This window comes from Ascidia mentula, chromosome 8 (genome assembly GCF_947561715.1).
Source record: "Ascidia mentula chromosome 8, kaAscMent1.1, whole genome shotgun sequence".
NCBI lineage: Eukaryota > Metazoa > Chordata > Ascidiacea > Phlebobranchia > Ascidiidae > Ascidia > Ascidia mentula.
In genome coordinates, this window is record NC_138573.1 from 2,051,899 (window position 1) to 2,079,666 (window position 27,768).

The 27,768-nt window shown below is 40.3% G+C and overlaps 4 protein-coding genes across 7 annotated transcripts; 2 read left to right on the forward strand and 2 right to left on the reverse strand.

The window, feature by feature from the left end:
- Positions 1 to 128: 128 nt before the first annotated feature.
- On the reverse strand, positions 129 to 2,595 carry LOC145910729 (uncharacterized). Its single transcript, XM_082997928.1, has 2 exons — positions 2,458 to 2,595; positions 129 to 446 (listed from the first exon to the last, which is right to left on the reverse strand). Exons 1-2 carry the CDS (start codon positions 2,593 to 2,595, stop codon positions 129 to 131), a joined length of 456 nt encoding a protein of 151 aa, XP_082854054.1.
- Positions 2,596 to 7,519: 4,924 nt separating this feature from the next.
- Positions 7,520 to 11,051, reverse strand: LOC145911478 (SH3 domain-binding protein 5-like). Of its 3 annotated transcripts, none has more exons than XM_082998841.1 (8): positions 10,812 to 11,051; positions 10,395 to 10,586; positions 9,942 to 10,129; positions 9,350 to 9,500; positions 8,880 to 9,111; positions 8,705 to 8,821; positions 8,509 to 8,640; positions 7,520 to 8,210 (listed from the first exon to the last, which is right to left on the reverse strand). In XM_082998841.1, the coding sequence occupies exons 1-8, from the start codon at positions 10,863 to 10,865 to the stop codon at positions 8,008 to 8,010; spliced, it is 1,269 nt and encodes a 422-aa protein (XP_082854967.1). In that variant the 5' UTR covers positions 10,866 to 11,051; the 3' UTR covers positions 7,520 to 8,007. The 3 variants fall into 3 exon arrangements, with proteins under 3 accessions (XP_082854967.1, XP_082854966.1, XP_082854968.1); XM_082998840.1 differs by having other exon boundaries at positions 8,497 to 8,640; XM_082998842.1 differs by having other exon boundaries at positions 8,087 to 8,236; positions 8,497 to 8,640.
- A 6,035-nt stretch (positions 11,052 to 17,086) lies between these two features.
- LOC145910730 (uncharacterized) lies at positions 17,087 to 23,822 on the forward strand. The gene is made up of 11 exons (XM_082997929.1): positions 17,087 to 17,144; positions 17,651 to 18,054; positions 18,447 to 18,762; positions 19,207 to 19,403; positions 19,767 to 19,930; positions 20,622 to 20,772; positions 22,049 to 22,173; positions 22,513 to 22,677; positions 22,796 to 22,848; positions 22,922 to 23,026; positions 23,383 to 23,822. Exons 1-11 carry the CDS (start codon positions 17,087 to 17,089, stop codon positions 23,820 to 23,822), a joined length of 2,178 nt encoding a protein of 725 aa, XP_082854055.1.
- Positions 23,823 to 24,249: 427 nt separating this feature from the next.
- Positions 24,250 to 27,734, forward strand: LOC145910395 (leucine-rich repeat-containing protein 51-like). 2 transcript variants are annotated; one of them, XM_082997504.1, is made up of 6 exons: positions 24,250 to 24,389; positions 25,905 to 26,008; positions 26,272 to 26,443; positions 26,767 to 26,902; positions 26,964 to 27,112; positions 27,572 to 27,734. In XM_082997504.1, exons 2-6 carry the CDS (start codon positions 25,933 to 25,935, stop codon positions 27,720 to 27,722), a joined length of 684 nt encoding a protein of 227 aa, XP_082853630.1. In that variant the 5' UTR covers positions 24,250 to 24,389; positions 25,905 to 25,932; the 3' UTR covers positions 27,723 to 27,734. The 2 variants fall into 2 exon arrangements, with proteins under 2 accessions (XP_082853630.1, XP_082853629.1); XM_082997503.1 differs by lacking the exon at positions 24,250 to 24,389 and adding an exon at positions 25,190 to 25,347.
- Positions 27,735 to 27,768: the final 34 nt, after the last annotated feature.

A 27,768-nucleotide genomic window follows, 5' to 3' on the forward strand; every position in this document is an offset into this window, starting at 1 on the left:
ACTCATGTACGGTGTCACACATTTATTTGCCGAAAAAAACAAATAATATTTTATTCTGACTGACATCTAAACACACACCACCGAAAAAATCGAAACGCCGCTTTGGTATATGACGTAACAATGAAAGTCTAGCGCTTTCTTCCGATCAGCGACAGAAGGTTGTGATTGTGACGCAACTGGTTGATGTAATCGCGGTTGGCGTTCTGCAGCGCTATCTGGTGGGCCATATCCAACGACGTCATAATCCGCTTGCCGGTGCTAGCCCTCCTCTGCGAGGGGAAGCCCCAGGAAGGGTACTCCTGTTCAGACCAAGCACTACGCGCAAACTTCAATGATGTTTCCGGGGAAGTCTCCTGACGTTGGCTGTCCAGGTAGTGACGTAGAAAAAAGTCCGGCGTCATTTGTTTCGCGTTGATCAGAGGGGAGCTGTTGTCGGATGTAGAATCCTGCAAAATGCGTCACATGAACGTGTCGAAATTATTTGGAAGAATTTTACTTTGTTTAAGTCCTTATCTATCACGCCCTGAATATTGTTGCGATAAACGGGTGGCAAAAAAGTTCAATAAATCTAAAACCCCAATAATATGAGTTTTCGAAGATTCTAATTCAAATTGTAAACGAACACGAGTTGTTCAATCCACACATGGAAATCTTGTTCGGGGCCACTTTAGTAAGGGTATATAGTCATGTGGTTCTCAATTCTTTTTATACGTGCCAAAAGGAGTCACACAAACACATCTCAAAGTTAAAACAAACCATGCAAAACAACAAACAAACTACAACAACGTATAGCGGAATGACACATGTTAGTGCAAAACTTATTGTTGCATTTGGCAGTGCTATAGGAAAATGGCGATGATATTTTTATTTGTCAACGTGGCCATTTGCAATTGGTCCGAGTGAAAACTGATTACAGACACGATACCGGTGGTGCGCAACGAATTAAATCTTTTCTGAAGGCGTCACTGCAACTCTATAGGAATGCTATCAGCGCCAAAAAATGCGTGTGTGTTGATTAGTTGCGCATTTAAACTTGTTCCAGACAATCACAAAGGCGTCCACGACTTATCTGGCGGGCTGAGTAAGTTGGGTGCTTTCTGGCAAATGGATTTAGTTTAGCTGCAAGATGAAAAGCGGAAAACGTCAGATTTCTGCCATGGCAATGAAGAAGTTGGCTGTTTTGTTTGCATTTTAAGGGTAAGTGTCAATATCTTTATGCGACATATTTTTGTTCGCAATTCCATTTTACGAAATAGTAAATTCAAATGCTGAAGCCTACACAAGAAATTAATTAGCTGCAACGTAATTTTGCATTTCTAACTTTGCGCAGACAAAATGGTTTTGTATGAAAAATCAGCCTGTTCCAGGAACTCTTACTGTCTTTCTAATTTTTTTCCGGGGCCTCATTAATTATTTATACTAATTGGTGTCAAAAGTCAATGACCGACAAAAATGAGAAGGGGGTTCTCCCCGTTTAAGGCTCTGCGTATGTTGGCATAGAAACAAAGGAGTTCCGCCGAACTTTGGCGTCTGACAGCGAACACGGGGTGAGTGTGATTCACCTGCCAATCGATAAGGAATTACCTTGTTTGCATGGCGACCACTTTTGGCCGGTTGCCACGCGAGATAGCATTGATTGTAGCGGTGGTGAATAATTGATAGAAACGGGGTTGGGTCGGAATATGGGAAGCGAAATAATTGGTGTTTCGTGTAAAGTGATTTACCTGCGGGCAATCGCACCACATGTAATGCGACCACTTTTCGCCTTACTTCTGCCATATGCGATTTCAGTGCCATAAGTGCGATACTCGCATTTTAATTCAAGTGTACCTACTAACTACAAACATGTTGCTTATAACGCCCACTTTTCCCTATAGCAGTGGTTCGCGCACCCTCAAGGGGTCCGTGGAATAGGTTCTGGAGGTCTGCAGTTCGAACAAAACTTTGCTTTTTCCGTTTTCCCTTTCAGACCTACCCTATATTTCATATTCTTCAATATTCCACACTAAACGGTGTGGAATCCAATCCTTTCTGCACTAAAGACCGGTTTAACAGAGACAGCAGGCCATAAAAAAATTAAGAATGAAAAGAGCAACTGTCCGTAACGCTGTCATACCAATGTGAGCCTTGGTAAATAAAATACCGTATTACACTTATTGCTCTCTGAATTTTATTGCTTGCTGGATTAGGTTTGCAACCTGTTTTCGTAGCTACGTGCATGAAGCATTCTCAAATTAAAACTTTAAAACAATTATTTCCATTGGTCACAAATGTCCTTCGGCCCATTAAAAGAATTTAATTTTTTTGGAAGTCGAAGCCTTTATTCAAAGGGTACGTGACTGTAAGAAGTTTGAGAACCATTGTCCTATAGCATTGTACCTATACGACTATCCAGTCAACAAGAATAATGGTCACATGCGTGCAGTGTAACAACAAAATGGCCTAAATAGTACCAACCTTTTCAGTATTCCATGCTTTTAAAAACAACGGACCCAAATCGGACGGAATCGGACCCAAGTTGTCTGTATTTCGACCAGATGGCGCACCAGAGCACATGCACACCATAGTCGCTACTAAAATTAATATTCTGAGCATGGTTACTTTTCTTTCTCTACTTTTCTTTGTACCTAAAACTGACAAACTAAAATAAATTTCAATGTGATTGGTTTTTGATTTATGGCAATGTTAATTAAATGCTGATTAAAAGAAAAATCAGACGTTAGCTTAGAAATCAAACCACTTTTATATATTACAATATTTAAAATTAAAAGAATTGCGTATACTGATATTTTAAATGCAATTTCAAACTCCGCTATCTGCATCGTTCCTACATTAGTTAAGTAAAGTACAACATGTATTTAGAAACTTATTTAGTTCTTTGCAATTTTTATTGATACGAAACGCGTTCATGTAACCATCTGTGACGGTATATACGCCGCAGTAAGCGTTGATGCATTGTTACGTGGTTATTTGGAAAATACTTGGACAACTAGACAATTCTAATTCTCGAGTTGGACTTCTTCCGTACATAATGTCGTTATTTCTAATTCCTAACTAGATTTGGGTTTTACCAAAAACGCTACTTTGTCAAGCAGTCTATTTCATGCGGGACGAGTTTTCACTGTCACGGGCGGGTTGTGCAGCACAAAAGCGAATCGGAAATCGTTGCCATTTTATGATTGTAAAAAAAATCCGAAAAACAGTTATTGAAATTCACTTGTGTTTATGTTGGCAATTCTATCAAATCTGATTAAAAAACTCAAGTTGTCCCATTTTGCTTGAAAGATGTTTTTTACGCAAAAATATTTCTTTTGCACCCAGAACTGGCCTAAAATTGTGGAAAAAGATGCTTCCAGTCGATCAAATAAATTTAGATTTAGATTTTCGCCGGCGGTAAATTGGAAAAAAGCCACTAAATGCATTAGGTGGAGTGAAATTGACACATCACCGAAACACGATGGATTTAAACTAAAATTAAACGATTTTTTTTCGAGGCATGTGCGTGAAATATGCCACTTGGGACTGCTGCTAAACATAAAGCGCTGTTTGAAACGATTATCTGGCATTATTGCCAAACCATGAATTATTAAAAACCAACTATTGATCATATTATGACGACATAGCACAAACTAATTAGTGCCACGTCGAGCCTGTTTTAATATTCAGAAACTGCACTTATTTTGGCCTGTATTAAAAAAAACTTAACAACTTAAAAAAGGTTCCTATAGCGATACCGAACCGACAATTTCACTTAACGTTGTTTTCAGTGAGGTTTATCGGAATTCATAAATATTGCGGGGTAAAATTCCTAAGCGCATACACACTGCGAAACGTTGGTGACAGATTGATTATGAACTCTACATATAAGAAAGGGCCTTAGTAAATCTGGAACATTGTCCCTCAAGGAAATGTATCTGCGTCGAAACAGCAAATTTCCCTTACAATAAGTCGGACACAATACACCATACAACATACTTTACCAAAATTTTTTAAACACTTTTCCTTTACGTCCTTTGGAACCAGTTCAACTCGCATAATGTTACACTTATATCTGCTTCGCTTGTCTGTGAACACTTGTCCAGCGAACTTGGTGCTCGCAGACCTTACATGCCTAAAATTGCGAACCTTATATATAACCTAAAAAACGTGCGATCACCGCATTCGTTTGACGCTGTTACGTCGTTTCGTTAGATGTCACCCAAAAACGATTCGTGTCAATACTCTGAAGGTCAAGGTCCGCGACCCAAAATCATCCACCGTAGTTTTGAAGGTCGACCAGCAGAATTTAATCTTCCTCAACGAAGCCCTTTGGTGCTGTTACCACGATCACGCCTTACGTTGGTTAAATTAACGCCTCTTTTGACGCAGGGTGGGCATTAAACGCCTTAACCTAAGCCTCGCTTGAAAACGTGGCCCATTTGTGCGTCGGATTTGAAGGGCACACGTAGTGTTGTTGGCGTCGCGGAAAAACTACTCGGACAAAATTGAATTCGTGGCCGAAACGTTGTTTTTGTCGCACGAGGCGGTGTGTGTCGAGTCACGTAACCTTGCCCGAAAAAGTCAAAAAAAAAATTAAGCAGTCTGCTTCCCTAATTTTGCCAGAATCCACGCCCTCTACTTGGCAAAAGAAACTAGCAGGCTTCTCAATCGGAAACGCTTTGTTTTAAATTATTCAAATTGTAAGCAGGTGGTTTTTCACGTGAAACGATCTCCGAAAAATGAGCTTTGTAACGATAGGAATTGTGTAGAAACGAGTTGATATCCGAAATTCGAGGGCTTTATAAAGATTACTTTCACGCTGCAGCAATTTAACGCGAATTTTTCTTCATAATACGCGTTTCTTCATTGTGCAAAGAAAACAATTCAAACTTTCTCGTTTTCGCATTTTTTCGCGCTAAAAATCAGATATCCACGTCGTTAAATAAAGCAAGCTCTATATTTTGTATCAGACGTTGCACAGCCGGTAAAAAAGTACATTTGCAAACACAACTGTTCTCTCCTGATGGTCTGACTGTGTAGTCTTACTGCATTGCATTGTCATGTCATAATACAAACACAAGTGCAAATCCCATTTTTGCCGCCTTTTTATCGACCATGAAGCGTTTTTCATGCACGTCTGTGACGTAATAGTGGCGTGTTATTGAACGATGGAGAGCCAATTATGGCGTAATAAAGTTTCCCCGTCAAAGAAGATATTTCGGAGCTAACGTGTAGTTGCCCACGTCAATTATGAAACGTATTTAAAATCAATCAAACATTCATTTATTCCGGAAAAGAAAAAACCCATGAAAAATCTTTCATCAAAGTAAGTGCCCTCTTGCGGCCGAATCGCGTCAGAAACTCAACCCGCACACGTCACGTGGCTTTGGAATCCAATCAAAAGTCTGTAATCGGTCTATGGCTATTTGTTATCAGTCTATGGCGTTCCCCTTTCCGTCTCGATCGAAACCCGATTACCCAACTATAGAACTTTTGTGCCACAGCTGTATTAATCTCTGGCAATTGACGATCAAGTTGCCGTGACAACGGTTATGACGTCGAGCGCTGAAATGTAATGGCGTCGATCGTATCTTGAAGCTTTCTGTCCTAGGCGTGTTAATTATGTATAGGGGCACGGGAATGTGAATGAGGGTCACGGTATGAACAATACGTGCATCGACTTGTCCCTTGTTTGAGTGTAAAGAAATTGGCGAGCCGTCTTTGACGGGAAAACACACTTTGTCCGGATATGTCAAATTGCAGGGATGACTTCCCGACCTATCAACCTCCCATGGGTGAACAATGTCGATTTTTCGTTACACGGTGATTCAAACACGCCTTGTTATTTTTTAAAGTTTGACTGCACTCTTGGCTCAGTGCCTGTGTAATCGACGCACGATCAATCGATCGTATTCCATTTTCCCGTAAAACTTTTTGAAATAAGAAAATTACCCAGCGCTGGCATATTGTAAATTAAATGAAAATAAATGACAGGGAGATTGTGGATAACAAAAACCCCAATGTAACTAAAAAGAAAGAAAAATATACAACTGAAAATATAAACAAACATTTACCGAAGGTAATAAACGAAACACCAACGTGGTCATCAGAAATATACTTGGGATATTGATGTTCTTGCGCTATTACATTTTACGCGCTTGTCCAAACCAAATAATTTCGCAATAGCTTTAAATTGATCTGCCCCTAGTTTTCTGTTGTCTTTTTCACTTTACATATATTGGAATGTCACTTATTCGATTATGATTATTCGAAGGGCGTCGCGATGTTTGCGTGAAGCCTTTTAATTTCCCTTGAAATCCAAAGGAAATTGTTCCCAGTTCTCCAGCAGTAAACTATTAACCTTGCTTCATCTCACACCAAACGTAGTGACTCACAGTTTCATAAATGACGAGAAAAATGTCAATGATGTGACCGAATCTGCAGGATGTAAGAGCATGATCTGTACATTAAGAACATTGAATGTTCTATTGTAGTGGCTTAGGAACAATGTTAACTCCACAGTTAGCCTATGTGTTTATTATCTTCTTAAACAAACAAAAGTTACTCAAATAAAACCAAACTCTTAAACCTGTACAAGCCTGCAAATATAAGTACGACATTTCTCTATGACGTCATTGTGTGACCTCATGGTTGACCACAATGCCCTTCAAAAAAAACTTGCAGCAAGGTGATAATGTCTAATTTAAAACTATCGTGACGGTTTTTCCTATTTCGGTTTGTGGTTTTTGGCCGTGCCATAACTCTATTACACGGACGTCATAACAAACTTCCTCGTTCAAGTGATTGGCCGCATTCCAGAACACCTGGCGATTGAGGATTCTGCCGCCCACACGTCGCTATGTTTGCCAAGGATGCATTATTCACGTGAACCGCTAAAAATAAACGCACCCATATCATTATATGCCTTTCCAATATCAGGACTAAATTATGACGCTGCGAATATTTGGTTCATTGCTCATCTTGGTAGTGAGATGTGATTAAAAACCTACTGCCAACCAGTGTTCATCCGTTCGGGAAGCTTCTGTCACAAACGTTTGCCCTTTTTCGTCTTTATTTCATTCTTTTATGCATTTTTTTCTTGTAACATTTTCCAATTGACCACATTTAGAGCAACAAACCCGTCAAAATTTATCTCTGTCAAGTTATGGAACAATCAAAACCGCTCTAATACAACCCAGTTTTTCCTGGACACAGCGACGACCGTGGACTTTTTATTCGACATAAATTATATGGGATTAGACGAGTTTTGGAACTGAGATGAAGTTGATGGTGATTTGATGCGACTGACAACCACTCAGTGAGCCTCCCCATATAGGTCACACCTCTTACCATGCCAAGTAACCGCATGATATTCCTTCCAACAGGGCGAGGCCACAATAAATATCTGATCCTACACGAAGTTACTTAGAGTTTTACTTTCATTCTACGTTCATGCTAAGGGCAAAAAGACGAATATTCAGTTGCTACCTCGGTTCCAGTCTGTTTGCAAACGAGAGTCAGTTAGCGCTCATTGGGCAACTGATATTTCATTGTGAATACAGTTTAGTCAACCAAATCGCCCACAAAATTGAAGAAAAATAGTGAAAAGAAGACATAAAGTATAGTGCACATATATTCACACTATTGCACGGTCTGGGCATTATTGCACGTGTCCCAACTCAGAGAATGACAGCATCCCGACTGCCTATATGACGCACGGTCTTGAGGGGGCGCAACACTTAAGTAAAAAAGCGCCCGACCCGTATGATACCTTAACAAACTGATCGGGATCCGTGGCCATGATATCCTGGGTTCCAACCGCGGTGTGGTGAAAAAAATACATTTCCAATTTGTGAAATAAAACCCTGCTATCCACCATAGCAATGTAACTATCGGTAATTTTGGTGGCATTAAGTGGTTTAATGGGGCGGAAAAAGTGAACTTGCCTAGGAGTCAGCAAAATGAGCTTGCGCCGGCACTGAACGCAACATCCGAATCCAAATAGGATTCTCCGATGATTTGTTTTTATCAGAGACACAAATCCTCAAATATATCGTAGTCCTCATCCGATTCTGCCTTCGAGCTTTTGGGATTGGTCGAATCGGCGCTCACGTGATTGCTGATTCCGTGAAGCGTGTCGTAAGTTTGGTCTCGCGACTCATTTGATTCGAGGGAATCTTGGTTTGTCACGGATGGCTTGAACACAGCGCCGTCTTCTGCTATGCTTTCCTCTGTGTCAAAATATGGGTTTCTGCACCTTGTTGAACAAATGATACAATTTAAAATTATCAAAGTTTTTTTTAATTCAATTTTAGTCAAGAAAAGCCATGATTTTGATCAGAATTAAATGAAGAAGTGGTTTGGTTAGGACAGAAACGCAAAAATGAATTAATTAAACTGAGACATACCAGAGAAATATAAATAAATCGAAACGAACCTCATTAACAATAACGAGAAGTTAAAAGCCATCTCGCAAATACAACTAATATACATGTGGCACTTTTTCAGATACTGAACCTTTCTTAGAACGGAAGTTTCTCCTGCGATTCACCACTGTCTCCTCCTCGGCTGATGCGCTACTTATCTGACGCCGGTAATGCCGCTTCTTACGCGAGGAATGACGTCTTGGCAACGATGACGTAGTCGATGACGTCATGCTACCTGCAATGGTGAGGTGTTTTTCGACTCGATTGTTTGAGACTGTTTGTAAATTTGGCTTGCTCACTGCTGCCGCTGGTGTCGCTTTCTTCCCAATCAGATCCAGAATAGCTTGCGTCATCACTTACGTTTACGTCATCAAAGTCGAAATCGTTAAGTTCTTGTTCAAGTTCATCCAGGTCGTCTGCCCAAAGACAATCATTAAAATAAAATTGCAGTGCACGAGCTTACCATGAATTTACCGTAGGATTTTGGACCGATCAAATCCAAGTCGGTTGCTACGGAAATGACGTCATCTTCAATTCCGTCTATGCTTGGATCACGTGGTCCAAGAAGCTTGCGCAGGTGAGCGTCCAACTTCCGTTTTTCGTGAATTTCCGTTGAGATTTTTTCAAGGTTTTTTAACGCCTGCTTGTAGCGCCACTTAGCGGCTTCTATCTCCCTCTGTATACCATCCACGCATTGGCGCTGTTTCTAAATGTAGTGTCCAGTATAAATTATGGCTGCGAGTCAGAAAACCTGGCCTCGAATCCCGTTTTTTAAAATTAAATACGTTTCAGTGGAATGTGTAAGTTAGGCTCCATCCCATAAAACAATCACAAATCCTGGTTTTGTTTTACTAAAAACTAAAATTTGTTTTTAGCACAAAAGTGGAGTTTTTTCGGCTCAATTTAAAACATGCGTTGCATTTTATTTGTTGCTTTCGTCTCACCTGAAGTTTCCCCTCCAGTTGTTCTTTAACATCAAAATACTCCTTCGTTTTCGTCGTCGACTTTTTGTGTTTTAATCTGATCTTCTCTGCTTTCCTTGAAAGAAATTCGTATCTCTTCGTGGCTTGTGCGTGGAGTCTTTCGCTTTTCGTTCTGAACCCAAAGGAAAATTAGAGTGATTTGAATACGATCATTGTCAGGTTTATTATACCAAAAGCTGCAGGATCAAAGTAACAAGAAATGGTGACTTACAAAATTGTAATAATTGCAAGATTTTATCAGGTTGAATTGTCATAATGTTTGAAAATAGAATCTTTCCGATGTTGATTACAAAGCATCCACGCAATAGTATTAATTATATAACATGTATATATATTCCGCCCATTGTGCCTGTGCAAACCTTTTTGAGAGGTCACATGACATTGTAAATCTATACGGTACAAATCTCTACGTTTCAACGCAAACAGTGATGTTCATTGGACCCCTATTTGATAATCACCAAGCCCCTAGATTTGTATTGGCCCCAGTACAATCCCATCTCGTGGGGTCCTATATATGTTCACAACACCCTTGCATTCACATGTACAAACGCACCTATCGGTCTCTGCCTTCATGAAGCGATCGGTTTGTAGATTTAGCATCTCTTGCCAGGCTGCGTCCACTTTTTTCTCGCCACATTCGGAAAGACGTTCTTCGGCCAACGTAATCGTCTCCCTAGCGGCCCGGTAAATTCCGTTAGACTTGTGGAAGTTGTGAACCGCTCGCATGAGGGCAGCATTTGCCTGCACGTTTTAAATTAGATTAGAATTTGTTCGACTTGACAAAAAGTTAATCAATCATCTATGTAGTCCTTTCAGCTGGTCAACATATTTAAGACAAAACTCTTATTTGAATATATTAGAAAAGACAAACATTAAAATACCCTGTACAGTTACACGCAGCTGCCGCTGCTGTGGTCTTCAAAAATTGTCGTAAATAGGTAGGTTTATAGTCGGCTCTATTGTATACAAACCGCATGCACGGGCTGCCTATTGTGTCGCAACAAACCTGCTTTGCTTCCTTCATTGCATCAAAGTAGGGCCTGGCGCGGTCTATTGCCTTTCCGTGTTTTTTGCTGAGTTGGGCCAGTTGGCTCGTTGCGTCATTGAGCAAAGCTTTGAACTTTGACCTTTCCTCGGACAATTTCGTTTCAAGGTCGTTGATGTCGGAAGTCGATTCGTTCAGGGCGTCAAGTTCGTCCTAAATAACAAACACCTTCATATTCTCAAAAACTTGAATATAAATCAGTTTGCTATGACGTCATCTAACGTTTGTTCCTGATAGGTCAAAACAGTGGCACTGTTTGACTGCATCACATTTATCGTTATTGGCTTAACAAATTATATTTAACTTTTTGACATAATATTTAAACGAGTGGAGTTGTTTTGAATCTGTAAATTCTCAGGACTTTTCAATTAGGGCTACCTTGACTCTTGGGTCGACCGCTTCTTCTTCGACGATTTCTTGGTCGGTCTCCATGGCAACGGATGTCCTGGATGTTCGATCACACAAGGTCAAGATCACACTTTTGACCTTGAGGTAGCGGAATTGGCAACGGTGCCTTCGAACCTTTACGTGGCAATTAGTAAAACCGGTTCAAGGTGCATCACCAACAATTATTGGGGATAACCCGAGACCTAACGGCTGTTATCTGGAATTTTTACCTGGCAAACTTCTGCACGGTTAAAGGAGTCGTATTTAGCAAGATAACCATTTAGCAAGCCCTATGGCCTTAACGTTATGTGGAGGAAGGTATGCCATGGCGTCTGTTAGTCCTTTAATCAGAAAGTTAACCTCGTTAACCTTGTAACACCTCCCTGTTTCTGAGAAATGTCTCATATTTGTAACCAGGCGTCCTTACTTTAGGCTTCTATATAGCACTGGTGCCTTTATTGTTTAAGAAGTTTTAGATCCAACAATATTAAATGCAGGGCTTTACCGCCTTTTTGCCAATATATTTGAACTTCCATGAACTTATAATACTGTGGCATCATCATGAAAACTCCTGCTCTTTTTTATTGTTCTAATTTTAGGTTCCAAAGTGAGGGCTAACCAGGCCCAACGCTCTACCAACTGAGCTGCAGGAGCTCAGTGGCTTCACGGGGTATATTGTGGCCAAGGTACACTGGTGCGCAAGCGCACAACTTGTTAGGCGACCTTCACATGCGTAGAGGATCTCCACCACTGTGTATGTATGTTACATAAGCGACACGATTTGTTCAAACTAATTTAAGCTAAAGAAAAACAAGTTTTGCCGAAGAAGCACAAAAGATTCAATGCCCTCGAGAGAGCGAACTGCTCAAGAATTCTCTACACCAAACCTTTTTCTTACTTTTTCCATAAACTTAACTTCTCAGCAAGTTTTGTTCCAACACGTACTGCAATATAGAAAGTTCTGTGTTGACTAATTTAATATTGTTGGCAAATACTGGCGCCCTTGTCACTAGATGCCTGCGTTGTCTTTCTTTTCCCTCAGCTAAACTGCTAAACAAAGGCTTCCCCCAAAGGACAATCTGCAACCGACGAAAGTCAATCAATACAATAATGAATAATGCACGGGCGCGACCAAACCTTGTGATTAATTATCGCCTTTTCAATTGCAAGACGTGCTTCCTTGTAGTAAAAACAAAAATGCTTGGCGTTACAAAGCCCTTGAAGCCCTAACACACAGTTGTGTGTTGCTGCTACATTCATCAGCTGTCTGTGCACTATGCGCCCTCAACAATTTTGTTTACTTAAAAGCCACGAAACGATTGCACACGTTTAGGCATTCGCTCGCCAATAAGTAACTTCGAGTGCCAGCCGCTTGCCGATACAACCGCAATTGTTACGTCACAATATCCGTCGTCAATGGTGCAGAACGAATGCGTTGTTGGAAGTTTGGAACTACGTTGTTTTTGCGGCAAGTGGTTTTCATCAGGGCTAAGTCGAAAACGTTTTCCACTTAAAGCAAGTTTTTTTAAACCCCCCTACTCAACACTAAAGCTTTATAGTGGGCCTTATTTTATGTTGCCCGGAGGCCAAAAAGATCGGAGAAATTCTCATATGGCTTTGTATTAAGCTTTCGATAAACCACAGTGCCTAAAAATGTGTTTTGAAAATAATAATTCTTATACTTTTATATATATCCAGTTGGCTCATATATTATGTTGATAAGTTAATGTTTAACCTGGTTGCAGTTATACGATTGTTTATCCAAGATATTACGAAGCTATGATGTACAAATAAGGAAAGCATCGGGCAAAACCCTCTTTCAGTTTACTGGTACAGCATTTCAAAGATTTCTTGGTAAATTTGGTGTAGAAAACAAAACGGTTTAGGTTTTCATTAATCTCCATTTGTTTTTCGAGAAAACTGAATTTGTTCAGGAATTTAAAGATTTTTTTCTGTCAATGCCTAAACCTGTTTCAACTCTGTTAAAATAATTGCAGCATTTATATGTCCCTAGTTGTGTCACAACCTGGTGTTTAAGCAAGGGGCGTTGTTACTTTCACCTTGAGAATATAGGGTTTGAAGGTCATACACGCGTCCAAAACAGTGATTGTCTTTCTCGAACGCGAAACAAATCGGATTGACATAAACATTCTTCCACCTTTCACGGCACCATGCTGCTCTGTGGCGTCACAATCGCATTGTAATTTATAACAATCGGCTGTTACGTTCCGTTTGATTTTTGCTTCCTTTCGTAATTTTCTTTTGACCAAGAAAATGACCTGAATCAAACAAAGACAAATATTTGTTTTTTATGTTTGAAGGTGTTTATAATTTTTTTGAACGTTTAATCTGCATTAACCATGTTTTTTAGCAACACGCATTGTCCTGGCAACTGATTTAAAATTTAAAACTAAATTCGTCACTACAAGATGGTTCGGGAAACCGGTGGTGATAAACGGTGATTGATATCTAGGATAAGTAGAAAACAAAGCTTCAACCGCAGACAATCAAGTGTGAAAAGACTTGAATTTGACGTCACAATGCAAGAAGCCGCAAAACAGAACACATGATTGTTGTGGATGAACTGAATGCGTTGTAAGGGCGGTTGTTTTGTACTGAATTTTGTCTTTTGAGGTGGCGGTTACCTGGGCATGGCTACTTGAACATTATGACGTACCCTCCGAAGCCAGGATGCGCCTCGTGTTGTGCCAAGGTCATCCACGTAATTAGAGGTCTTCGCTCGCTCTGTCGAGATTTTAATTAACACCCACGTTTGAGATGCGACTCGCCCGGGATTTTCAAAGAAGTCCCGAATCTTATCGTATTTCTTTGTCGCGACAGTGGGTGCGGGCGTAGCTCCGCGAAAACAAGTCATATTTAGGATTAAGGTTGTAAAACAGCCGTGGAGTGACCATCAGTTGTAGATTAATGTTGTTGTGGTCGTGAAAAGGTTTGTTGATAAACTCTCTTTGTGTTGGTGAAAGATAGATTGCGCGTTAACAAAGTAACCGGATTCCTCCTTTACATAAACTAATAGTTTGAAAATTTACGATGACCAAAGATTTTCTTTGACAATATTAAAGCAATATATTTAAAAGTGATTTAATTATGCATTTGTTTGCTTCAAAGGTGCGGGATTTCATGGTTTAACCTTTGAAAACTACTTCTTTATTCTAATGAAAGCACATAAAATCGATGAAGAAAGCGCTTAGAATTACGTTTTTAAAGTTATGTGTCGTAAAAATTTTGTTGTTAAACCAATGAGTTGCTTTTATTTAAATCGTTCGCACTCTAACTGCATAGATTGCCGTCGTAAACCTGTATTTCCCCGACATCGTCGTAAAGCGAGCGCTACGTCCGTTCTGACCAAGTTATGGTCATCGTGGTTACGGCCGTACGGTCAGGAGGTCATAAGGATAGACGTAAGTCAGCTAAAGAACGCTTTACAAGTTCGAACTGATGCTTTTCGGAAGTTGAACGAGCTGTGTTTTTTCCTTCTCTCGTGACTTGTTCGTTGGAACGAGGATAAGTGATCAGTTGTAATTTTGTTTCGTCTTAGGTAGCAACAGCAGTGGCAAGCTTGTTTGGCTTTGGAACACGCTAAGCGAAATATAATTTTCTTGACGAATCATATACTGAGTTGTCTGTATACTTGCTTCAATCGACAGCTCGTCAGGGTACGTTGATATAAAATAATGGATTCAGCTCAGTTTCTATCCTACTTGATAACGTTTCCAACATTATAACTTATTTGTTTCCGCGTTTCGTAGAGGGTTTTTTTCAAACAGTTGATTACAAAAATTGGAATTTCACTGTCATTTTCACAATTTTGACTAACAGATTGAGAAACATTTTAATTATTCTGTTTTTTCTGGCACAATTAAAGTTACGTTTAATTTACGAAGAACAGATTAATTAAAAACAATACGCCTGGCAACAACGGCAACATAAAATTTAGAAACAGTTTTTAAAACTTTGCCACCGCGTTTTAAACCTTCTATTTGGACCGTATGTGTGGTTGGTGTAAAAACAATTGAGGACGAGCGTGCGGGCAAGGACGGCACACTCAAGTTGAGCAGATTAAATGCAATGGCAGTTTGAATTGGACTTGGGTCGCGCAAATATGGGTAAGGCTTAACAAGATCGGCGCTGGCCCATCCCGAGCTGTAATTACAAGCGTCAGGCATTGCTGGTGGATTACTAACGTGAATGTCAGTTTACAAGCTGGCGGCGCGATTTTAAATTCATCCGTAACGATCAGGTTGTTACGAACCGTTCTAGTTGGAAGTTTGTCAGGTCTTGACCCGAAAATTCACGCAGTTGTTAGTTACACTTGCAAAGTAGTTCAGTTATTTTTGTGTTTTTTTGCGGTTAGTGTTTTAGTTTTGTAAACCTTATAAAAATGCCCCTTTCTTGATGTATTTGTTGCCAAGGTTGTGTAAAACGTTTTATGCAATATAGTATCTTGTGCCGTATTTATCAGTATGGTGTTGTGTGAATATGGTTATCGTTTCACACGTAAACATCATTTCAAAGTGTCCTGACCAAACTTGCAGCTGTGAGTTAAAAGTAAAAGCCAAGACCCAAATTTGACTTCGTTGCTGCGCTTGTCTAATGTTGAAATGTGATCTTTGACATTGCAGTTTCTAATAGAACAACAAGGTTTTAAGTATCTCACGTTGCGGTAAATTAGAAACGTGTTTCGCGATGACGGGGACGAGCACGCGTTCAAATCAATTCAGGCCTGATCTCGCCAAAATGGTTCAAGTAAGAAGTGGGAAGGGTTTGAGAGGTTAAGCGTTATTGCAATTAACGAATAGTTTTAGTGGTAGAGGTGACTTTATATGGCGGGCATTTTAGTAGGCGTTTGAAGTAGTTAAGGACTGCTCGTAGCCAAGCCCTCGGCGACTAAGAAGTGTTTTCCAAGCAGCGATATTTATTTTATATGAAAGGAGGTTATGATTGGATTCGGATATGGCCTGCGGACTTTGGCTTATTTGGATTTTACTGTGGTTGTTTTTGTGATTTCAATGGCTATCTCAGTTGTGAGAAGAAATCCACTGAGCGGAAAGTTAGTGAACCGATTAGCTCGTATTATCGGCGGCAAACACAAACATATAATGGAAGTTATCTGGCCTAAATCTAAAACGCTCGTCAGCAGCCTAAGCAAGCACCATAAACAGGCAAAGTGAGGCAAGTACGTACGAATTCAACTATTTGGACGTTTCCAAAAAATCACCTTCCAAAGACATAGTTTTGCAAGACACGAACACAAAACAAAGCTATATTTTAATGTAGAACGAAAACTGTATTATGATTTAGTTTACTTATGTGGAGTTGTGTGGATTTGTGTTAGCGTGCATTTAATAGTATTGAACACCGCAGAACGAACGGAATTTAAAATTATCAATAACCCAGATGATTTGAATTTGTTTAATTGACGCTGCGCTGAGTTGTCGGTCGAATCATTAGCAAGGTACGCGTCATAACGTTGGCGCCGAAACCAGTCCGACAAGCTCATCGCGCGTCGAGGGCCAGCGACGCCCATGCTGTTGGTGGCGTAGTTGAACTTGCGAACTTGTTTTGTTTACAATCGGCCGCCCATAACTGACCGCCAGGCTGAAACAATTAGCTGCCGGTTAGAAGTTGGGCGTTACGATTGTGCGCCATCCCCGTGTTGTAAATACTCCGCAACTTGATCCCTTTATAGTTGTAAATACAGAACCTGCCGTGCGCAGAGGTTGCTGGGAAGTCCATAATCCGCGTTCACACAACGCTCTGATTTTATTTACAGTCGTTCTGTCCGCTCGGTTACGACTTTGTTTTAAGCCACAAATTCAGTAAAATCACACAAATTTTATAGTAAAAGTTATATTATCATTTATGTAAAACTGCTTCTTTTTTTCACATTGAGGTTTTGTTGCAAAACTGATATTTTCAAAACTAAAATATCGTTTTTTTATTTCCAAAACATGTTTTAAATCACGCAATATAAAACGCTCAACTTTTCTTGTAAGATTCGTTCAAATATGCGCATTTTTTGTCGATAATTGGAAATTAAACAAAGTGTGACCTTCGTTTCAAACCTTCGACAAACAGATCGGATATTTTGTCCTACTGCCAGTTTCGAGAATGCTTGTAGATGAAATCATATTTTTCTGAACCAGGCGCAAGCTTGTCAGGTCAACTTGCGCCTCGCCGAACTACAAATTCCTAACTTCAACTTCTGATTTTTGCAGGAATCATTTATTTAAATCAGTTTTGAAATGAATTACGTCATAGTCTTCTTGGCAGTGTTTGTGACGTCACACATAGGAACAGAAGGTGGGGAATACATTGTGATAACATAATACAGAGATTTGTAGAAACACTGTAGTTTCCGAGTATAAAGAGACTGGCCCATATTGTTATTAACACTGTCATGTTAAAACAAGACGTTTCGACAAAAACTTATGTCATGTTTCTGTTTGAAAAAAACATAAAGCTTTTTACAATGTTAAATTACGTGTGTGGGCATTTAATATAATCTTGTACAACAACCATTGCTGTTGCTCCGTTAAAAAAAAAAAATAGCGAAAAATGTTATAAATCCGATTCAACTTTGATGTTCACATTCGTTGGGGCTGCTATATGATGAATGGGAGAACTGTTCGCTAAATTATTGGTATATCATCTTTCATAAAGGAAATGTGTGGTATATTTTTGGTGTTTTTTGCCCTGCGTTGGTTGAAAAGGTGGCTTGCAGTTAAGTTTTCCGTCTGAACTTAAATGTCCCAAAATCGTTTAACCTAATTTCGTATTTATTTTTCACAATCCTTTTTAAATTCCAGGCTTCAAACGCTACGTCCTCAACCTGCCCGATGCCACCACCTTTGTTGCGTCACAATCTTCGGCGTCAAAAGCTCTGGCTTGGACTGATGACGTAATCAACGAAGCCGTTTCCGACGTCACAGTTTGTTTGTGGGCGAAGTCGAGCAACCTCCAAAAAACAGGAACTCTGTTTTCGTATTCGACAACTTACGGAAAACTCGAGCTCTCATTGGTCGGTTTAAAATCGTCACGGTCGAGCGATTACAACGTGTATCTTATTGCGAAAAACCGGCGATCAACTCGGGCCATTAACTTGCGCATGGATGACGTCATTTGGCATTACGTGTGCGTCACGTGGTCCCAAAACGGCCGGTGGAATGTGTACTTGGATAGCGACGTTATCGCCAGTGGAGGTGATTTGCAGGTGAGAACAAAAATTCCAATTCCACATCGGATTTAAATTGAGGCTGTGTATCGCAAAGCTGTAATTACGCGCCGGGCCAAATTATAGTTGGATCTATGTGTGGTCCGGACTTGTCCGGAAAGCTTGCGAAACATCGTTGTGTATAAGAAGTGTCTCACCGCCAAGTAATTCAAATAATTTGGTTTTTGAAGTATAGGTAAATGTGAAAACGGAGTTATAAATTCACGCAAAGTAATTGCTTATTGTGGCGAAAAGACATTTCACGATAAACAGGCTAATTTTCTACCGTTTTTTTCAATAAATAATTATTATTGTGAATCCTAATGGTCAACACATATGTTTTGTTTCATAATTCATCGGTAATTATGCGACTAAAAAGTATCATTTCTCAGAGTTCGGAACCGATGACAAAACACGGAAATCTGCATATCGGTTCGACGAGTCCGGAATTGTTGGACCAATACGAAGCGTTTACTGGGAAAATCACCGGCATCACCGTGTGGGGAAAAATTTTGTCGCTTTCAGAAATTCGAGTCGCCGGCGATTGCAAATCTTATGCCACGCGACAGACCATGGGGGTTGGAATTGAAGATTCACTATCGATTCGAAGCCGTCCTCTGTTACTTGCGTCTGCGCTTTACGACTGGAGCCCTAGTTCTGTGACGACACAATGGCCGGCTACGTTCTATCAGAATGAAGATGTTTGCGGTATTTTAAAAATAAAATATTTTTTATACATTTCGAGAGAAACTATGGTTCGCTATCCAATGCTATCTGGCATTTGGACCGTTTTATTATCTGTGTATTCTGCTTAACCAGTGAAACGTTTTGACATTCGTATAGCCAAAAATATTTCGTGTAGCAAAAACAAACCAAGTGGTCGGCAAAATGAAAAGCGCCACATAAAATGTTGGGAATGCAGTGGCGGCGCAACGAGCACAACTATTATAGAAGAAAGCCTTTCTCAATCTTAAGTGTTTGGTTTCGAAGTCATTTATCTGTTTTTCAAGCATAAAGTGCCATTCCGTGTTTCAAACAGAGTAAATCGTTTATGTCACTCTTAAGCACTTGTTGCGAGCAATCATAAAGATGATGTAATGTATTTTTTTGCTCGACGCTTTGTTACATTGTCTGGTTACTTTAACGTAACAGGTGCGGAGGTCACGGTTGAATGCACCCAAGAGCACATGATCATATCGGTGGATTCGTCACGACCCAAAACACTTAACATTGATCGTCAAAACCTTCATCTCAACGACCCGGACTGCACGCCTACCGCTAGAGGTCGCAACGGAGGACGCTACGTGTTTGACGTCACAAATTTGGATTCTTGCGGGACAAAACGAACTGTAAGTTCGAAAATTTGCAAATCTTATATTTTTCGTGCAACAAATTCAAAATTTAAATTATATCTGATTCATTAGCCTAGCAATCGTGCTTCTCTCTGTCTGTCTGCCACGCATATTTGTGGCTCCAAATTAGGCTGGGAACCTTTATTAGCCGGTAGACTTGTGTAATCTTAGCGTCTGTGTATCATGTAGAGGGTTTCGCGTGTGTCCGCAAAATGCAACAGAAAACTTCGTGTATTTAAAACCAGTAATGTCCAACGACGCTGTGCTTCTACTTTAAATACATTAAAATGTTGTCAAATGCATCAAAAATGTTGTCAAATACATTAAAATGTTGTCATTTCTCAAACGCTTATCTTGAAGGTTACAAACAGAGAGGTGGTCTACAGCAACCGAGTCAGCAATACCCCAACATCGGTGCAAGTTATTCTGTTCGGCTTCCGTTACTCGGCCGGGGTCAGATGTCATTACCCCATCGACCTGACAGTGAGCGCCAACCTCATTCCACCTGAAGACAGGCATGCGGTGTAAGTTGCTTTTCTCCCATACTTCGCTGAGCGCACGCAGCTGCCGCGAGAAACTGATTATTCCGGTTTTTGGCCGCAGCGAGCGTGTTATGGTTTGAACTGACTGTCGACAGGGTGTAATTAAATGTCCCATCTTCTCTGCGGTAAAGTTGATGAATTGTATTGATAACATCTGCTGAAGTACAATGTAAGGTAGTGTTACCAAACAAACTTCTGGCATCAAACCCTGAATTTGCTCGAATAGGTAATGAACTAGAAGGGGGCTCTTTTCGTAGAAATTGAACTTTCATATTTTGTACAGCATTCAGGCAACTTTTGTAATGGAATATATCCGAAAAGATTTAATTTGCCTTGGAAACGTGGCAACAACATTTTCGTACATGGAAGTTTTGTAAATCCCAAAAAATATATTTACGTTTCCTTGTTTGCAAAGTGGTTGCCTCACAAATGTAACAAAAACCAGTGACCATACATTGTATTCTATCTTATGTAAAATAACACGAATCACCAAAGAGTCTTGTGATCAACAAAGATTTGGTGTCTATTTTTTCATATTTGATATATGGTTCTATTTAAATTAGTGATACTGACGATGCCCAAATGTAGGCGAAACGAATATACAAAAAAAGGGTTTTTCTCAAACAATTTTGTAAAAAATGGTGAACATTAAGAAAATTGTATCTCCGGAAAGGTCACGTACGGTAATCCGAAATCCAAAGACGAATGAGGAGGACATGGAGGCAGTCGTCCTCTTGTTCAGCGACAACGCTTTCTCTGAGGCAGTGACAGAAAGCCAGGTGCTTACCCCAACTGACAACCTCTACGTCGGCGTTCTTCTCCAGGTTTGAGCTCAACATTTTCTTTTTTCTCGGGTTAAATTGCTTGGCGTTTTATTTTTTTGCTTTAATTTAAAATCGTTCTTTGGCCAATTCAACTAGTTTTCAAAGAACAAAGATTAAAAATAATGGGGTAATTTATTTTTGAATTGCTCGTTTTGGACGCAAATCTACGTTACCCAACTAATTTGATTTAATTTGTTCTTGACTTATTTTGATTTGAATTTGTTATCTTTAGCGGCGTGGAATTTTAAACGCAGAGTTTGCTAGCAGCAAATAATTACCGACAAAATGTAGTGTTGCGTTCAAATACAAATCTTCGTGAACCGGGCGGCAACAAATATCAGTAAATATGCGTAAAAACTGTCGAAAAAAATTTATATGCGTTTTTATGCCACGTAAAAACGATTGGATAAACAGGCCTCGTGGCTTAAGAAACTTGGTATGTACATATCCGTTCCCTCACCTCCGAAAATCATCAATTCTCCTCCGGCGTCAACAACGTGAAAGTGACGCGAAAACAAACTGTCACGTGACGAAACGCAGTGGACCGTGACGTTTTTATCACGGTTTCTGGGTTGGGCGATGAGCTTGTAATCCGATTTGAGGTGTCTAGAATCGTTTCCACGTAAACACACCTCAGCTTATAGTCGTAATTCCACTTGTGTGAACGTAGCATCGGCCCTTTGTTACGTCACAAAGTCCTATGTTAGATGCGGAGTGTTTTGTTTTATTAGCGCCATTCAAAACCTGCCAATCAGAAAGAGTGTTTTCTGGACGTTTTTGTGCTTTTTGTATCCTTTGAGGCAGTTTGTCACGCGAAGATCCATGTTTACATGAAAAGTGCAAAATAGTTAACAAAAATACCTTTCCGCAATAACATGTTTTTTGGTCGTAAGTTTCAGCTTTAATAACTCGCAAATTTCTATTCGCGCGCTCGTTACGAATTGACCGAAACAAGTTGGTTTATTTGCAAAACAAATTTATCAAGCAATATATTCCGCTGCTGTAATTATGACGATTTGATTTGTTTGACACAACGCTTAGCGCACACCTTTCCCTGAGTTTAACGAAAGGCGGTTTAATTTGTACGGCGGTAGACACTTACACTGCACAAAAACTTGTTTTTTTACATATCCCTGGGAGCTTGCAAGATACACAATCTGTGTATCTGGACAGGATTACCCGCAACCATCATGCAAAGAATTCTTGAGTGTGGTTTTTGCACATGTTTGATGAATTTCATGGTTAATTTTTAAAAACAACTTCCGGTTTTGCGCAGGAAAACAAAAAGGACAAAGACGGCCAGTCAACTGGCAGTGACGTCACTGATGACGTGAACGTCGTGGTGGACGAGTGCATGGTTAGGTCTGCGAAGCAAAGCAGAAGAGTGATATCGGATGGCGGGTATGTGATGTTAAATCAATGAAGTAGTTTGTCTTGAATTTTGGGAAAAGTTTGTAAAGATTTAATAACGTGTTTGTGTGAGTGTCGTGTCAGCCATTCTCGAAGCGTAAATAGCAATTAAGTCCGAGGTGTCAACGCATATATGGAAATTTGATTCAAGACAACTTTCAAACGCCATACTTTATAGGCAATACAGACAAATAGTGCTTTTTGTGGTGAACTGCATATAGTGCCACTGTGTCACAGTTTCAACCCAATAGGTCTCATCAGTGCAGGTTTGGCCAACTAAATAGCCCTAGCATCATACATTATACACGTTTTAATTTACTCTGATCAAAGGTGCTGGTCAGCTGCCCCAGACATTGCTGTTCTTGAGAATGGGAGACGTCCGCAAGCCCGATACAAACTTCCTTCGACCGCGTTTGCATTCACGAACGGGCCCTCGTATCTCCAGTGCAAAGTCTACCCTTGCGTGGGAAGCTCATGCGCGCCATCGTGCGGCTCGTCACAGGGCGGGTAAGACCCGAACGGAGATATGCTTGGTTTTTTCAAACACACATTCGCATAACTTTCGAAATAAATGTATAAATGTATGCTAAACAAACGAAAAAATTACTTTCAGCCAACCGCAACGCCCGGCATCAGGTCAGCGTGGTCCAAGAACAAAACGCGACGGTAAGTTTACAACTGGTTTAACCTTAATTTTCGAATTGATGGAATTCTTTTTGACCGTCGTCTCTCTCCATAGTAACTGATACCGACAATCCACAACCGGAGTACTATGACATCACAATCGGCCCTCTACATACTGATGGTTTTTGGAACGACGACATTATTGAAGAACAATCATTAAGTAAACTACTTTATGTTTGTGACACACAAGACCCATATTCAATTTTTAGCGTGTATTTGATGGTTTAAAAACAAGTTTTCATAATTGTATTTATCAAGAATTGCCAGGAACTTACGATTGATACAGATTGTGTTTATTTAGTTCATAGTGTGAAGTGCAATTTTAAACAATCCGCCCTTTTGTCACAATTAAACGTTGATTTTTATTCACCATTTCACCGTTTTGCCTGCTATTCAGCTGCAGGCTTTATCGGGGTAATGGCGATTACTGTAACTTTCAATACATTGCCATATCGGTTCTGGCCGCACAGAATGTTTACTCTCCACTTTTTCAGTTTCTTTTTAATTTTTCTGCAGCGAATCTTGAACAACACGATCCAGTGTACAAAAGTCCCCTCTTTCTCGCCACCCTCGGCGCCCTCTGTCTCGTCACAGCCATCTGCGTTGGGCTCATCATCGCCATCTTGTGGCACAAATATCGCTCGATGTCGGATAAGTACGAGGTCACCGCCCCGGTGCAAATTACGCGTCATAAACGCCGGAACAGTTGCGAACCCTCTGTGACGTCACTATCCGAGCGTTCGACGTCTCTGACGTCAGAAGACAGTTTTACGCGCGAAGCTCTCGAACTTTACGGCAGCAGTTTGCCCTCTATTTTCACTGTGACTCGTGCGAACAGCTGCGCGTCCATGCGTAGCATGAGGTCACTGAACAGTGTGACGTCACACGGAAGTTGTGCGTCACTGGGCAGTCATCATTCTGTCGACTCGATGAGATTTTCCGCTTCATGGCATTAAATTTGTTTTTAACCCGGTTTCTTATGTAGCACCGAATGTTGGCCAAAGGAGAGCTGTCCATGTTATAGGAAAAATATTGCGTTTCTTTCGTGCGCTTTACTGTTATTGCCCGCGCCTTGTATCACTGTTCTAAAAGTTGACGTGCACCTGTTTGTTTCGAAGCCGTTGCTGGGTTACGGAATAGTTCCTGTTTGTCTTATTAATCGCGCTCAACGATGTTTCCATTCCTAGCGAAATCAATAAAATGATTTTTACCTGCATGACTGTTTCGTGTCACAGCTGTCGTAAATTGTACCCAGATTTTCTCAAAATTGTGATATTTTTCACTCTGCATACCTAAGATCGATTCATACGATTTCTATATTACCAAAGGCATAAATTTTTGACACGGCGTGTGGGTTTCCACGGAAAGCCGATCGGCGTTGTTCAGAGCTGCGCGGCACTGCAACCCCGTTGTGATGTTCGACACGGCGTAAGATAGCAGAGCTTCTTCAGTCGTTACAAGAGTCCGTTGTGTTGGGGTAAATAATCGCAAGACGCCGGAAATTGGACACCGCTTCTGTTCGGGTGAGTGCAACTTTTCCAGGTTAATGTTTAATTGTTTAAGAACACACAAAGCTTACGAGATGACCCGGCTTAAGTTTGCTATTTCACATTGCTGAGCACGGAGCAGCTTTGGTTGTGCTTTATTTTTTGAGGGTGTATGTATGTTGTGTACTTCTGTGAGATAAACCATACCGTATTTTAGTCTGTACTACCTAAGACGCAATTGCAGAACATACGCGATACGCTATCAATAAAAGTCAATGTAAGTTCCAGAACCAATAAAAAGCCTGTAAAATCTACAGAAAGGGTCGTTACAAGGTACAATGGAGATGTTCCTAAAGTGTAAGGCTTACAGTAGCAACAGGTGGTATAGTGTTTATCAATACACTCATATTGCGAATTCACAATGGCCATGTGACATTGTGGCGTTGTTGACACGAATGTAATTTGAAGCAAGTCGCTTGTGTTGGGATGTTTACGCCAGTGCCTCCCGCCCAAAGCGCATCGTTAAAAGATTACCTAGGGCAAAGCAGTTCATTTTCTCTGCATTCCGCTGGAACACTTTTAACTTTTATACGAGTCTGGCATGTAGCATGTGACATGTCGTTTTTATTAATTGGGCTTACACAAGTGTACATTACTATACTTTAGAGTTTAGACAAACATAAATCGAATTTTTAAGAATGTACAGGCACCAAAAATCGCAATCATAGCGTTGCCTGCACTAATCAGTAAATTGGTAAACTTGTGTGCAAATTTTATTACACAAATCTTGTTATGCAACGGTTACAAGCTTCCAAATGACCAAACACTGAAATTCACTGTTCGTATTAACACGCAAGATCAACAGAAAGTCTCAGGTTCACTGTATAATTAACCCTCCTTTGGGGTGTAGCTGTCAATGTTGAGTTAATCATTGAGCCGACATGGAGAGCGATAAATTCAACCACTATGAAGTGGAAAGTGTCACATCGAAGCGGTGAGTATACGCGGACAGGATCACACGGCAATGTTGGCGTATGAAGCGCAACAGCAATCACACAAGTTTCTAAAGCCTTTTTGTTAGTCTTACGGACCGTATTGAAAGATCGAATTTAAAAGGAATTCGTGCAATAAATACATTGTCTTTAATATCCGATTTTGTGAATATTTTTCTTTTTGTTATGTTTTAAACCTACCTCGATTTTTACGTTTACCTGAGAAGAGAAAGCAACATGTGACCATCACTTACCGATTTTATCACTAAAACATTTGGATAATTTACTCATAACAGTGGTGAATAACTCCCAACTCTAGAAAAAAAGAGCACGGCAAATCCTGGGGCTCGGCACCAAAATATTTGGGGCTCCTGGCCAGCTGACCGCTAAAAAAATTCTGTTTACAATTGCATTTCCTCTTAAGGTTTATTTGCCGTCACTTGAGTTCAATTTAATTAGATTTCTGGCATAGAGACAACAGTAAGGAGTGTATGATTTCTGTGATGCCTAATTTCTAACATGGAAAGTAACATATGACATTAAATTATATTTTGTTTAGTCATAGCATTGGGGAAATTTTGGCCAAAATGGAACCAGAATTTGACGTGCAGAAGTTCGGCCCACCCGTAGATTTATCGTTTAAAGACGCCCGCAAGATGTCAGGTGAGAGCGGCGTATAAGAACACAAGATATTCAACCAAATAAAGAAAGTGTTTTAATAACGAAGTCGTCAGATTTGTGTGTCTTACTGGTAAATACAAACCTAAACGATAATAAAAACCAAAATACTTCGTTATGTTTGCGTTTGTACGTTAAAAACGGGTGAGCGATTGGTAAAATCACGAAAATCTTCTGTTAACATTCCGTGGAAATTCTTAGATTTCGACATATAAGCAAACTAACACCCCGAGATTTCTTTCATATAGATCTCACTAAAGCAACTCCTAGGCCTGGTGTCCATTCTTACGTCACAATCCCCGTCGCACTGCCGAGCATCGAACCAGCCCCGAGTGTGACACCTAGCGGTGAAACTAAAAAGGAGGAAACGGCAAAGCAGCCAGAGGCAGAAAACAAACCGAAACATGTCAAGTATTCTAGGTGGGGTTGTGTGAACAAAAAACGTCACAGATTGTCCTGGCAGTAAACCCTTTGTACAGCCGTTATAGGTTATGTTGCCTCAACTAACACATTATTTACCAACATGCCAAAATTCTCAAAAAAGCATGCAAAACTTACCCACAAGTAGAGTTGTTGTTCATTAAAAACAAAATAACTTTTATAGTGTCATTCTTGCTTGCATGCATTGTAATTTTTAAGCGATTTATAAAACGACTTTTGCTTGCATGCAATAACTTTGTTGCAAAACAGACTATTTTTAAAACACATCGTAGAGACATTAAACGTTCGCATATTTTCCGCAGCAAAGCCATTCGCTTCAGCAACAACTCGTTGTCATCCTTCGACGGTTTTTCCACCATGATTCAGGCAGTTCTACAAACCGCTGACTCATTGGAGTGGGTGGATTTGTCTTTCAATGATCTGCCTAAAATAAGCGAGGTGTTGCAGTAGTACATTTCAGTGTTGACCAACCATAAATACCTTCGTCTCTTTAATACAGGCTCTACTCGAACTGGCAAACCTGAAAGTGCTCTACCTCCACGCTAATGTGATTGACGACATCAAGCAAACAGACAAACTTGCCGGTTTGCCAAGCCTGAAAACGTTGACGCTCCACGGAAATCTTATAGACGCTTCCAAAGGCTACAGGTGTGATGTTGGTTAAAACACAAGCTAAATTTCTACTAGCCGAATGCTATTGTTTATCACACTGAAATGTGAACCCAGGTTATCCAGGTCATAAATAGCTATCAGATTTTGCTCTTGGTATATAGGCGTCTCCAGTGAAGCGATATTGCCAATTTCCCACCACTTACTCACTGAATTCTATGCGTTTGCCATCCAAACATGAGATTGCAACGCCGCTGTTTGAACTGGGCCCAGTTTTAATTCACCGCACGGTGGCAGTGCCGTGCCATTTAAGTCGTAAAATATTTGTTTTAAAGGTTGGGAGTTCAGTTACCTTGTTGTCACATAGCAATGCAGGGTCACTATTCTCCATAAAACAATGCTTGTAAAAATTACGAGTTGGCTTAACCTGTTATTTAAATCCATTCAACGTTAGTCTGCGTTCACAATATCCTGACAGTATTTCTCACAACGTTTCAGACAATATGTGGTGACCCAAATTCCTCAGCTCCAATATTTCGACTTCAGTCGAATCACCAAAGCGGACAGGGACAAAGCGATGACATGGAGGCAACTGAAGATCGTCGGGCACCACCACAAAAAGAAGAAAAAAGCTGAGAAGACAGACTAAGCACTTTGCCACAAGATCTTTTATTGACTACATGACATTACACGAA

Bases quoted from the DNA above. Each gene is read 5' to 3' on its own strand.
- LOC145910729 (XM_082997928.1), bottom strand. From the start codon at position 2,595: ATGCTCAGAATATTAATTTTAGTAGCGACTATGGTGTGCATGTGCTCT. The intron at 447-2,457 runs GTTGGTACTATT...CGCATTTTGCAG, and splicing joins AAGCATGGAATACTGAAAAG to GATTCTACATCCGACAACAG.
- LOC145911478 (XM_082998840.1), bottom strand. From the start codon at position 10,865: ATGGAGACCGACCAAGAAATCGTCGAAGAAGAAGCGGTCGACCCAAGA. The intron at 9,112-9,349 runs GTGAGACGAAAG...CACTACATTTAG, and splicing joins AACTGGAGGGGAAACTTCAG to AAACAGCGCCAATGCGTGGA. The intron at 8,641-8,704 runs GTGAGCAAGCCA...TCACCATTGCAG, and splicing joins AAGCGACACCAGCGGCAGCA to GTAGCATGACGTCATCGACT.
- LOC145910730 (XM_082997929.1), top strand. From the start codon at position 17,087: ATGAATTACGTCATAGTCTTCTTGGCAGTGTTTGTGACGTCACACATA. The intron at 18,763-19,206 runs GTATTTTAAAAA...TTAACGTAACAG, and splicing joins TCAGAATGAAGATGTTTGCG to GTGCGGAGGTCACGGTTGAA. The intron at 20,773-22,048 runs GTTTGAGCTCAA...GGTTTTGCGCAG, and splicing joins ACGTCGGCGTTCTTCTCCAG to GAAAACAAAAAGGACAAAGA.
- LOC145910395 (XM_082997503.1), top strand. From the start codon at position 25,295: ATGGAGAGCGATAAATTCAACCACTATGAAGTGGAAAGTGTCACATCG. The intron at 26,444-26,766 runs GTGGGGTTGTGT...TATTTTCCGCAG, and splicing joins AAACATGTCAAGTATTCTAG to CAAAGCCATTCGCTTCAGCA. The intron at 27,113-27,571 runs GTGTGATGTTGG...ACAACGTTTCAG, and splicing joins GACGCTTCCAAAGGCTACAG to ACAATATGTGGTGACCCAAA.